Raw genomic sequence first — 13065 nt, 5'->3', positions numbered from 1 at the left:
TCCTTAGAGAGACGTGCAGAGATGGAGGCTAAAGGTAAAACAGAGGAGGAGCAATAGAAACCCAGTATTTCCAGGAATAGCAATAAAAACGAAAGAAGTCCCTAAGAGACTGGGCGGCAGTCGTCGCTGAAGGGAGTCAGCAGGTTGCTGTGTTTGCAATGCTCTCCACTACGGTCTGAAGAGCCGCCCTGCACAGGAGGTGCAAGAAAAAATCAGAGAAGCATGAAATCTTCAAACAGCATCTCAAATGGTCATTTCTTTTCTTTTCTTTCTGGTACTAGGGATTGAGCCCAGGGTCATTCTCTCTCTGAGCTACAACCCCAGCACTATTTTATGTTCATTTTGAAACAAGGTCTCACTAGGTTGATGAACATCTCACTATTTGCTGAGGCTGACCTCAAACCTACAATCCTCCTGTCTCAGCCTCCCAAGGGCTGGGATTACAAGTGTGTGCCACTATGCCCGGCTAGTCTGGCTTTTTTAGACTATCAGATTATACTGCTGTTATGCTCATTTGTACAGTTCAGTTCTGCAACATCCCAGTGTCTGGCCATCAATATACAGCACTTCACGAGTCCATGAACAATAAAGGTAAAGATCAACATTTTATTATATTATTAATTTATTTACTATTTTTTTGGTGGCACTGGGGTTCCTGGAAGCCCTTCTACCTCCGGGCTACACTCCCAGACCTATTTTATATTTTTGAAACAGGGTCTCTTACGCCAGCGCGGCTGGCTTCGAACCTGCGCGATCCTCCTGTCTCCGCCTCCCAAGCGCGGGGATGACAAGCGTGCGCCACCACCCGGCTTAAAGCTGAACATTTTAACTGAAAGCATTGAGGCCACTCCGCCCAGCAGATATGTGACACATGAATTTACTTCCCAACCCTCCCTTCCTTCCTAGGTACTAGGGATGGAATCCAGGTCTTAAGCATGCGAGGCAAGCACTCCACCACTGAGCCACACCCCCAGCTTCCAACATAAGCGAGTTTCTAAAGTTCTTACCAGCAGTAAAAACGCCTTTGGTACTCTGTCTTATACTTGAAGGTCTCACAATTGCTGAAATCCCTGAGAGAGAGAGGGAGAGAGAGGGAGAGAGAAAACAAAAAAGGATACTGAGAAAACCCGAAACAGATGTTAGTTTTCTTAACAGTTTTATTATTATTTTTTTTTTATTTTTGGCACTAGAGATTGAACCCAGAGGCATTCTGCCTCCAAGCCACACTCCAGCCTGATTTTGATTCTTATTTACGGTCTCACGAGGTTGCTGAGAGCCTTGCAAAGTTGACGAGGCTGGCCACAAACCCAGGTGGGTCCTCTTGTCTCCGCCCCCCAAGCGCAGGGATTACAAGCGTGCGCCACCACGCCCGGCTCCTTCACTGTTTTAAAACCCGACACTATCCTTTCTGGTAATCCAGTAAAGTCCACAAGCCGACCTCTGTCCTGGAGCCATGGAGTGACAGTGTCAGGTCAGGACCAGACGCCGGAGGGGCCAGCGGTGGCTCGGCCAATGATCCCGCTGCTCTGAAGCTGGGCCCCCTCGCCTTAAACAAGAGGACGGCGTCGGCGGCCCTCCAGAGTCATCTTCAGGAGTCAGGTCTGCTTTAAGGCTTCTGGTTCTCATTAAAAACCATTTTTTCTTTAGATCTCGGAGAAAAGCCTTCACTGTAAAAGCACACGTTCCGGGCCCTCGAGGGAGGAGCAACAATGAAGGCGTCCACCCCTCGAGACGGCAGAGGCCGCCAGTTCCTAGGACTGCACGATCAACTCACACAGACACCCAGGGCTTCCTCTCTCCCCCCAGGAAGCACGCATGGCCCCGGGGAGGGTGGACTCACTCAGCGTCCCCAGTGTCCAACTGCAGGTCAGCGGTTAAGCTTCCTGTGAATTACACCCAGCACAGAGGCTGGCACCCTGGAGGGCTTCATACAGACTTACTGAATGAAAACAGGAGAAGACACTAATCAGAGAGGCAGCCGTTCACAATTCCTCATGACTTCCTTACTGACTGACCCTGCATCACGGCTACTACCTCTAGAGATGTGGGCTTCTAAGGGTTCCAGGTGGTGGCGGCGGCGGTGTGTGTGTGCTAATGCGGATTGAACCCAGGGCACTCTACCTCCAAGCTATATCCCTAGCCTTATTTTATTTCCTATTTTGAAACAGGCTTGAAGCTGCAGAGGGCCCCACTGAGTCAGGTCTTGCTAAGCAGCTGAGGCTGCCTGGCACCTGCGATCCTCCTGTCATAGGCTCTCGGGTCCAGGTATCGCTGGTGAGCACCACCGCCCAGTTTGGCTTTTTTGCCAAGCGTTAGGGAGGCCATGTTTGTGGGGACAGTGCTGTGGAACAAGGCCATGCCGGAGGGAAGCTGCTCAGCAGCCTGGGACACATCAAAGGGAGCAGAAGACAAAGGCTGTCTCCTTTACTGAAAGCGTGAAGTGCCACTCGTGCCCTTTCTTCTTAGACACCGCAGAGAACGTCTTTTAAATAACTTCCAGAAGCTGCTCTAGGAACCAAAGGAAGCACTGCGTCCCCCGTTGACACTGATGTAGGATACAGGAATGTAAAAACAGGAGTATGTCCACTCCCTTACTTCAAACAGGGCTCTACGTACCCTAGGCCAGCGCTCTGCCCCATGCTGCATCCCCAGCCCATGAAACTAAGATCTGGAAAAGCCCACACGTGATTTCTTTCAATCTGACTCAACAAGAGAGAAGCCACAGGCCCCATCACACACAGAGGTGGCCTTGGCCCCTGGCCGCTCCTCCTCAACGTCTAACTCACACACACAAGCCGGGCGTGGTGGCGCACGCCTGTAATCCCCGCGCTTGGGAGGCTGAGACAGGAGGATCGCGCAGGTTCGAAGCCAGCCTCAGCTACTTAGTGAGGCTCTCGGCAACTTAGTGAGACCCTGATTCTAATAAAATTTAAAATAGGTCTGGGAGTATAGCCCGGAGGTAGAAAGCCTCTGGATTCCACCCCCAGTACCACCAAAAAAAAAAATAATAATTAAAAAATAATTCACACACGTACCGAGCCGCACCACGGGGCCGCAGTCGGGATCATGGGCAACTTGGAGCAAGTTTTCTTCCACATCTCTGTTTTTTCCAGGAGGGTCCATAATGTGATTTATATGTTGCTGCAAGGTTTTGGGCAGTGCCATTAGTTGAGCAAACTGTCCTTCTGGGCTTTTATCTATCTGAGGAAAAATGAAAGCGAGAAGGATGACGTCTGTGGAAGCACTGTGAACTGTGTAAACACTCAAAGACACATGGCCACGGTTTATTTATTTATTTATTTTTTCTTTTCTTTTTTTTTTGCGGGTCTGGGGATGGAACCCAGGGGCATTTGACCTCCAAGCTATACCCCCTACCCTAGTTTTTATTCTTTATTTTGAAACTGGGTCTCACTGAGTTGCAGAGGGCCTCACTGAGTAGCTGAGGCTGTCCGCAAACCGCGATCCTCCAGGTCTCAGCCTCCCGAATGCTGGGATGACAAGCGTGCGCCACCGCGCCCGGCTTTTGGCCGCGGTTTAAATCACACCAACAGGAACCTACTCTTACGCAGGACTCCCATGCACACACATCATTAAATATGGGCTTTTCCTGTTGAAAATAAGGTAAATTCTGGGCATGGTGGTGCATGCTTGGAATCCCAGTGCTTGGGAGGTGGTTGCAGATTCGCAGCCAGCCTCAGCTACTTGGTGAGGTCTTCCCTCTGCAACTCAGTGAGACCTTGCTTCAAAATAAAAAATAAAAAATAGGGCTGGGCGTGTAGCTCAGGGGTAGAATGCTCCAGGGTTCCATCCCCAGTACCACAAACAGTAAACAAATACAAAATAAGCTGGGCAACAATAAAAAATAAAAAATAAGCTACATTGTGAGGGTTCTTGTGTGTGAGTGTGTGTGTGTGTGTGTGTGTGTGTGTGTGAGAGAGAGAGAGAGAGAGAGAGAGAGAGAGTGTGTGTGTGTGTGTGTGTGTGTGTGTGTGTGTGTGTGTGTGTGTTACTGGAGACTGAACCACCCAGGGGCATCCACCTCCCAGCTACACCCGTGCTCTATTTGATTTTCATTTGGAAACAGGGTCTCGCTAGGTTGATGAGCATCTCACTACTTGCTGAGGCTGGCCTCAAACCTGCGATCCTCCTGCCTCAGCCTCCCATGAGATTACATGCATGTGCCACCACGCCTAGCTCCGTTTGGCTTTTAAACCACTTGCTGCTATGACTTTGATAAAAGTAAAAATTAAAAAAAAAAAAAAAAAAACTCAACCTGAAGCCGGGTGTGGTGGCGCACGCTTGTAATCCCCACATTTGGGAGGCGGAGACAGGAGAATCGCGCAGGTTCGAAGCCGTCCCTGCTGGCTTAAGAGACCTTATTTAAAAAAAAAATAAAAAAAATAAAAAATATATGTGTGTGTGTGTGTGTGTGTGTGTGTGTGTGTGTGTGTGTATAAGTAGGTCTGGGAGTGTAGCCTGGAGGTAGAAGGGTTTCCAGGAACTCCAGTACCACCAAAAAACAAAAAACAAAAACCAAAAACTCGCCAGGCGTGGTGGTGCACACTTGTAATCCCCGCGCTTGGGAGGCTGAGACAGAAGGATCACACAGGTTCGAAGCCAGCCTCAGCTACTTAGTGAGACCCTGTTTCCAAATAAAATGTAAAATAGATCTGGGAGTATAGCCCAGAGGTAGAAAGCCTCTGGGTTCCACCCCCAGCACCACCAAAAACAAAACCCTCAACCTGAAGCAAACATGGCGGCGTAATCAGTTAACTGAGTGGCAGGTATTCTAGCCCTTCACGGTCCCTGTCTATTTTTTTTGTGTGTGTGTGGGTCTGGGGATGGAACCCAGGGACATTCAACCTCCGAGCTACACCCCTGCCCTATTTTTTATTTTGAAACCGGGTCTTACTAAGTTGCGGAGGGCCTCACTAAGGAGCTGAGGCTGTCCACGAACCGCAATCCTCCGGTTTCAGCCTCCCGAATACTGGGATGACAAGCGTGCACCACCATGCCCGGCTCCTGTCTATTCTTAGTTGTAAAAAAAAAAATTCATATTTCAGCCGAACGTGATGGCACACGCTTGTCATCCCAGCATTCAGGAGGCTGAGACCAGAGGATCGCAGTTCACAGCCAGCCTCAGCTACTTAGTGAGGCCCTCTGCAACTCAGTGAGACCCTGTTTCAAAAAATAAAGAGTAAAAAATAGGGCTGGGGAGGTAGACCCTGGGTTCCATCTCCAGTACCGCAAAAAAAAAAAAAAAAAATCATATTTCTTAAAGTTCTCTTCTTAGTTCTAGAAATTCCATTAATCTGTTATTCAATATAATACTAACTGCCCCTATTATGGATGAGGAAGAGCATATAGGAAATCAAATAGTATTCTTCATGTTAAATTTAAAAATCCATGGTTTTTATAGTTAAACAAGAACAACAAAACCTAAACTTGAAATACTTTCTCCAAAACATACTTTTTTTTTTTCTTTTTTGGTGGTACTGGGGTTCCTGGAAGCCCTTCTGCTTCTGGGCTACACTCCCAGACCTATTTTATACTTTTTTTGCTTTTCTGGAAACAGGGTCTCCTAAGCCAGCGTGGCTGGCTTCGAACCTGCGCCATCCTCCTGTCTCCACCTTCCAAGCGCAGGAATTACAAGTGTGCGCCACCACGCCTGGCAAAAGAATTCTGGATGTTTTATATTATTAGAAGTATTTTTTTTGGGGGGGGTACTGGGGTTCCTGAAGCCCTTCTATCTCCGGGCTACACTCCCAGACCTATTTTATATTTTTATTTGGAAACAGGGTCTCTTAAGCCAGCGCGGCCGGCTTCGAACCTGCACGATCCTCCTGTCTCCGCCTCCCAAGCGCGGGGATGACAAGCGTGCACCACCACACACAGCTCAAAACACACTTTTAATTTAATTAAATACAAATGTTATCCCTAAAAAATACCTTGATAAGTAAGCTTTACTTGGTATATTAAAAAGTTCTAAGATCTAATAAACCTATCAAGTGGAGAAAAGCAAGCTTCGCAGTAATGTGTGGGATCGCACTCATTAAAACCAACCCAACCCAGAAGAACAAGCGCCCTCATTTCCGTGTCTCCCTACAAACACTTCCAGAAAGGCCTGCTAACCCGGCCCAGAGCCAGGGAGGCGAAGGGGCCGGGGTGGAAAAGAGGCCCCGGGAGCTCACGGGCACATGTTCTGCCTGGTGATTAACACCCAGGTGACAGGAGGACCGAGGTGAGAACACATCCCTCGCTGGGGATGAAGCTCAGTGTAGAGCTGCCCTCGCCTCAGCCCCCAACTATGAAAGGAAAGCAGTCCTCCCATGCTGCCCTGCTTCCTCCCCGAAAGGCCCCATTACTAGCCTCTGCTCCCCCCACACACAAAAGTGCGTGTGTGCGCAGGACTCCAACCTGGCCTCGCCCTGGCCACACTGCACCAGCCTTGGTTTTTCCCTTCAAGCAGCTTCTGCCTCAGGAAGGGCGGAAGCTCCTTCCGCGCGCACTTTACCTCTAGTCTGCCCTGCTGGGCCTTGTACACCACCTGGGGATTCTCCTGGAGGATGTGGCCATATAGCTCACGGAAATGGGCAACGCTGGGCTTCACGATATTCAACACTTTGGACTTTTCCTCTCCAACCACCATCCGAAAGTCACCTGGTTAAAACCAACAGAGAAACCCACCTCCTGTTAGGAGTCCACGCTCTGATCTCCGCCTGTAGCTCCCACATCGGCCCTGCACTGCCTCGACCTGGCAGCATTCCTCATGGGAACTTGCTTTCCCTCCTTGGAATGGGGGACCTGCGGGCCGGGGCTCAGGGCTGCAGCGTGCTTAGCTTGTGTGAGGCCCTGGGTTCCAGCCCAACCCCAACAAAACAAACCACGCAAGAGCCCGCACGTGCAGGAGAAGGGCCGGCCTCAGCACTGGGGAGCAATGCCGCTGGAACCTGCCGGACAGACAGCGTGTGGCCAGGGAGCTGGGAGGTGCCAACGCCAGGCAGATGCCCAGCTGCTGAGGAAACTCAGGGGACAGGATGCTGATACAATTTATCGTTCAAAGTAGGTCATTTTTGAGGCTGAAGAGAGAGCTCTGAATTATCATCAGGACAACAAGCATTAACTGGGCGAAACAATGCATATATTCTCCTTGCCCGTTTCTTTTCTCTAGATGGAAGAAGGGACTGAAGAGGTCACTGCCTGCCACAGTAGATTTTCCTAGAGCAAACTGCTGGCCTGTTTTGGAGAAAGTAAAAGACTAAGGTGTCCACCAATGGTGTGAATGTGATGTGTACTCTCCAAAACTCATGTTGGGGTTTAATCTCTGTTGGGAGGTAGTAGGAGGGTGGGAAGTAGCCAGGTGTGGTGCTGCACCCTGGGAACCCCGGCACTTGGGAGGCCGAGACAGGAGGATTTCAGGTTTATGGACAGCCTCCGCTGCTTAGTGAGGCTGTTTCAAAATAAAGAATAAAAAATAGGGCTGGGGGTGTAGCTCAGAGGTAGAATGCCCCTGGGTTCCAGCCCCAGTACTGCAGAAAAAACAAAGGAGAGAGTGCTTACTGAGTTTGTGGCATCTATCAGGCTGTCCCAGTGCTAGGTTGTCCTGCCTCCTCTGTCCACACAGCCATGCTTTCAGGCAGGCATTCTTCTCTCTCCATGTAGCAAACAAGGCAGCAGACACACAGAAGTTAAGTAACTTACAAGAAGCAAGTGCATACACTCTGTCTAAAGATGGTTCATTGCTGAGGAGACAGCTCAGTGGTAGAGAGCTTGCCTGGCAGGTTCAAGCCCCTGGGTTGGGTCCTCAGCACAAAAAATATACCCTGGGAATGTATTGAAAAAACAAAAGTAACCTGCTCCTTGAAGTGCTAAAAATACTGGAGCCGACCCAAATGTCCCACAGGGGAACAGATCAGCTATGATGGTACATCCATCCCTCATCACGGAACACCATGCCGCCATTAAAATTACAGCCACCACACCCAACAGCATGGAAAATGATCATAAACAGTAAGAAACAGAGTACAAAAACACAACAAAAAACACTGTAAAAAACAACAACCAGGAAGCCAGGCCTGGCGGCGCATGCTTGTAATCCCCATGCTTGGGAGGCAGAGACGGGAGGATCGCGCAGGTTTGAAGCCAACTGCATGGTGTAAGAGACCCTGTTTCCAAATATAAAAAAAATATAAAAATAGGTCTGGGAGTGTAGCCTGGAGGTAGAAGGATTTCCAGGAACCCCAGTACCACCAGAACAAACAAACAAACAAACAATGAAAAATGGGACAAAGGGATTATATAGAAGTGAAGGGTGGGGTGTACCTCGGAATGCTCATGTTGCCTGGCATGCACCAGGCTTCTGCTCTTCTCAGCAACACACACACACACACACACACACACACAGACACACACATTTTTACTCTAATAAAATGCACATTTATTGTGGGATGTACGTGTGTGTGTGCGTGCATGTGTGTATGCTTTGCATTTCCTGTTTCTTTTAACCTTAGCAAAGCCCCACAGAGTCAATATTATTCTGGTTTGACAGATGAGGATATTGAGGGGTAAAGATAAATTGCCCAGGGTCCAGCTCCCTCTCAGCTGGAGGGTAATGACGTGTTTGGGGACGATTTTACTGTTCTTTGTAACTTTCCTCCATTTCCCTCACTTCTATAATGCTGGCAGAGCACCTCTAACCCTTTAAAATAAACTCATAGGGCACAGAAAGGAGATGAGGAACGTGAAGGGAGGGGCGGCGGGTTACCTCCTGACTGGCTGAACCCTTGTACTTTGACTGCAAGCTGCTAAGTGGATTCGGCTAACCTGGAAGGGAAAAAACAGCATCCACCTCTGCGACTGACAAAGGAGGGAAAGATGAGTTTGGATCACTGTGGAGTTCTACACATTTGTGTCATCGCCTCTCTGTACATCCTGTAAACAAAAAGCTTTTGTTTTAAACAGTGACTTGCTAAGTGGGCTGTACTTGACCAAAACATAAAAGCAAATGAATCCAAATCCTCCCCCCAAAGAACACTGGCATGCGTGGTGAAAGGACCCAGAACACGTGCTGGAAATGAGAACAAGGCCGGGACTGTTCGGCTCTGGGCCCGAGTCCCTCTTGTGCTGCCTGGCACGGAGAAGATACGTCAACAAACGTCTGCGGAGTTGAATTTCTCCAGCTGCTGTGTGGCAGAACGTGTCCAGCCACAGGGGATGGCAAGAAAATGGGCTGATTACTCTTTTCTTCAGAACAAAATGAATGAAATCGTAGGCCTAGCGTGAGCCAGCCTCTGATCATAAGAATCAATTTTTCCTACTTCCAGAGATCTGTTTGCGACAAAGCCAGGACTGCTGCTTTTACTGTGTGCCTCTCCTGCTGGTTTCCACTCTTGACTGTTCTATCCGGGGAATGGCCAGAGTGAACAATGGGAGGGAAAAGGATGACTTCCCTGAGTCTGACGAGACCAGTGTAGAGGCTCGTAGACCACGTGCAGCTGCCTGGTCTACAGACCGAGTCGTGCAGCCAGCAGCCCGACCTCCCGTGGCGCTGGGCGGCAGGGGAGCCCAGGGCACGGGGAGGGCCTGGCTTTCAATTCTGCTAACGGCCAAGGCGAGTTGAGTCGGTTTCCTTCTCTGTAGAATGGCCTCACCACCATACTAACTTCACAACCTCACAGCTGCTTTCAGATTTAAGTGAGTCAAAGTCTTAGAGACTGTTTCGTTTAGTAATAAAGCAGATACTATTGATAGTATAATGTATACATAGGATAGGCAAAGTACAGAGGGTGGAGAAGCCGGCATCTACAAGAACAAGTTTGCTTAACTGCTCTCTTCTTAAATTCATCACGTTATTGCTGTCAGTCTGGCTCAGTGGATATCTGGGTGGCTACTAAGCGCCAGGCGCTGTGCCAGATGCTGCGGCACAAAGGCACAGGGTGCCCTCCGGCGGCCCAGGCCAGAGCTGTCCCTGAGCCGCGGTTCCCACGTGGTGACGTGCGAGCTCCAGCCACACCGCGTCCTTTTGTTTACATGGTTCTAGAGAACGGACCCAGGGTTCTCGTGCACCGGACAAGCATCTGGCACTGAGCTATACCCCAGCTTTTATTTTTATTTTTGAGACAGGTCTCACTAAGTTGCCCACACTGGAACCTGTGGTCCTCCTGCTTCAGCCTCTCCAGGAGCTGGGATTATAGGCACAGGCCATTGCATCCAGCTTTCGAACTGAGTGTCCATACAGCAAAAATAACATTTACAGTTATAACAGCTGTTTTTGAGATCATACTCATATACTGTTCAAACCATTCAGTTTAAGTGTATCACACAGCTGGGTGTAGCGGCGCGTGCCAATAATCCTAGTACTCAAGAGGCTGAGACAGGAAGACTGCAGGTTTGTGGCCAGCCTTGGCAACTTAGCAAGACCCTCCACATCTTAGTGAGACACAGTTTCAAAAATAAAAACTAAAATAGAGCTGAGGTGTAGGTCAGAGGCAAAATGCCCCCCAGGTTCAATCCCCCGTACCCAAAATACATACATACATATGGTGCATAATTCAGTGGTTTTTAGTATATTTAAGAACATCTCCTACCTAAGAACATCTTGGCCCCCCACAAGAAACCTGGCACCCATTAGTAGCCATTCACCATTTCCCCCGCCCCTCTACTCCCAGCCCAGGGCAAAAGCTACTTTATTTTCTCTCTTTAGAGTTGTCTGACCGGGCGTGGTGGGCACGCTTGTCATCCCCGCGCTTGGGAAGCGGAGACAGGAGGATCGCGCAGGTTTGAAGCCAGCTGCTCTGGCTTAGGAGACCTTGTTTCAAAAAAAAAAAAAAAGTATAGAATAGAGTTGTCTGTTCTGCAGTTCACTGTGTGTGGGATCATACATATATCATGTGGTCCTTTATGACCTTGGCAAAATGATTCTGAGGCTCATCATTTTGTGTCATCTATCAGGACTTCACTCCTATTTGTGTCAAATAATATCCCAGGGTTTGGATATGCCATTATTATATATCCATTCCTTAGCTGACGGGGATTTAGATTGTTTCCTCTTTTGGCTATGCATTAGAAATAAATTAACGTTCACATATGAGCTTTTGTTTTGGCTTTTGTTTGGGATGGAACCCAGGGGCCTTCTACCTCTGGGCTACACCTCAGGCCATAGTTTCTTTTATTCTCTTCTTTCCTTTTCTTTTCTTTTATTGTGGTGCTGGGGATGGAAGCCAGAGGCTTTCTACTTTCAGGCTACACGCCTAGACCTATTTTCTATTTTATTTGGAAACAGGGTGTCACTAAGTTGCAGAATTTGGAAAAAGGGTCTTGCTAAATTGCTAACAGTCTCACTAAGTAGCTGAGGCTGGCTTCAAAGCTGTGTGATCCTCCTATCTCAGCCTCCCAAGTACTAGGATTACAAGCGTGTGCCACCATGCCCGGCTATTTATTTTATTTTATTTTTTGTTGTTGCTTTTTTTTTTTTTTTTTTGGTGGTACTGGGGTTCCTGGAAGCCCTTCTACTTCCAGGCTATACTCCCAGACCTATTTTATATTTTTATTTGGACACAGGGTTTCTTAAGCCACCAAGGCTGGCTTCGAACCTGCGCGATCCTCCTGTCTCCCCCTCCCAAGCGCGGGAATTACAAGTGTGCGCCACCACACCCGGCTATTTTTTTTATTTTGAAAAATGGTTTAAGTTGCTAAGGGCCTAAGTTGCTGAGTCTGACCACAAACCTGTGATCCTGTCTCAGCCTCCCATGTAGTGGGATTACAGGCATGTGCTGCCAGACCTGGCTGAACCTGTTTCCAAATAAAAAATAAAACAGAGGCTGGGTGTGGTGGCGCACGCTTGTGATCCCAGCATTCGGGAGGTAGAGATCGGAGGATTGCAGTTTGCGAGAAGCCTCAGCTTCTTAGCGAGGCCCTTTGCAACTCAGTGAGACTCCGTTTCAAAATAAAGAATAAAACATAGGGCTGGGGGTGTAGTTTGGAGGTACAATGCCCCTGGGTTCCATCCACAGTACTTTAAAAAATAAAATAAAATAGGGTTAGGGTATAGCTCAGAGGCAGAATACCTCTAGGCTAAATCCTTAGTACCAAAAAAAAAAAAAAAAAAAAAAAGACATTCTTAAGACTGTCTCCAGCCGGGCGTGGTGGTGCATGCTTGTAATCCCTGTGCTTGGGAGGCGGACACAGGAGGATCCCACAGGTTTGAAGCCATCCACGCTGGCTTAAGAGAGCCTGTTTCCAAATAAAAAAATATAAAATAGGTCTAAGGGCTTCCAGGAACCCCAGTACCACCAAAAGAAAAAAAAAAAAAAAAAAAGCCGGGCATGGTGGTACATGCTTGTCATCCCTGTGCTTGGGAGGCTGAGACAGGAGGATCGCGCAGGTTCGAAGCCAGCCTCAGCTACTTAGTGAGGCTCTCAGCAACTTGGTGAGACCCTGTCTCCAAATAAAAATATAAAATAGGTCCAGGAGTATAGCCCCAGAGATAGAAGGCCTCTGGGTTCCACCCCCAGTACCACCAAAAAAAAAAAAAAAAAAATGTCTCCATAGCTACAAAAAGGACATGATAGCTGCACTAACTCACGCAGAAGAGGATGGAATAATGAACCGCTGAGGCTGGGTGCACTGGCACTGCCTGTAATCCTAGTACTTGACGATGAGACAAGAGGATTGCAGGTTCAAAGCCAGCGCATGGCAATTTAGCAAATCCTGTTTCGCAATACAAATAAAATAGGGCTTGGGATGCAGCTCAGAAGTAGAATGCCCCGAGTTTCATCTTGGTCTTGTGCTTTCTTTTACATAACAACACACACACACACACACACACACACACACACACACACACACACACACTAACCGCTGAGGCACTTTGTGTGTGTGTGGTACTGGGAATTGAACCAGGGATGCTCTACCACTAGCTACACTCCCTTTTGTAGTTTTTATTTTACTTAATTTTTTGTGGTACTGAGGATTAAACCTAGAGGAATTCTACCTCAGAGATGCACCTTCAGACCTATTTTATTTTTTATTTTGAAACAGGATCCCGCCAAATTGCTGAGGTTGGTC

General features: G+C 48.3%; 1 protein-coding gene across 1 annotated transcript in view; it reads right to left on the bottom strand.

The window, feature by feature from the left end:
* TAMM41 (TAM41 mitochondrial translocator assembly and maintenance homolog) overlaps positions 1 to 13065 on the bottom strand; it is a gene marked incomplete at both ends in the record, with an annotated part of 40749 nt that overhangs the window by 9114 nt on the left and 18570 nt on the right. The window contains 3 exons of the mRNA XM_080718056.1: positions 1008 to 1070; positions 3036 to 3201; positions 6515 to 6660. Coding sequence (XP_080574182.1) covers positions 1008 to 1070; positions 3036 to 3201; positions 6515 to 6660 — 375 coding nt within the window. The remainder of the gene's footprint in view (positions 1 to 1007; positions 1071 to 3035; positions 3202 to 6514; positions 6661 to 13065) is intronic.

This window comes from Muscardinus avellanarius, assembly GCF_963383645.1.
Source record: "Muscardinus avellanarius genome assembly, chromosome: 22".
In the NCBI taxonomy this organism is placed as follows: Eukaryota; Metazoa; Chordata; class Mammalia; order Rodentia; family Gliridae; genus Muscardinus; species Muscardinus avellanarius.
The sequence above is the reverse complement of the archived record's forward strand: the minus strand, read 5'-3'. Positions and strand labels throughout refer to the sequence as shown.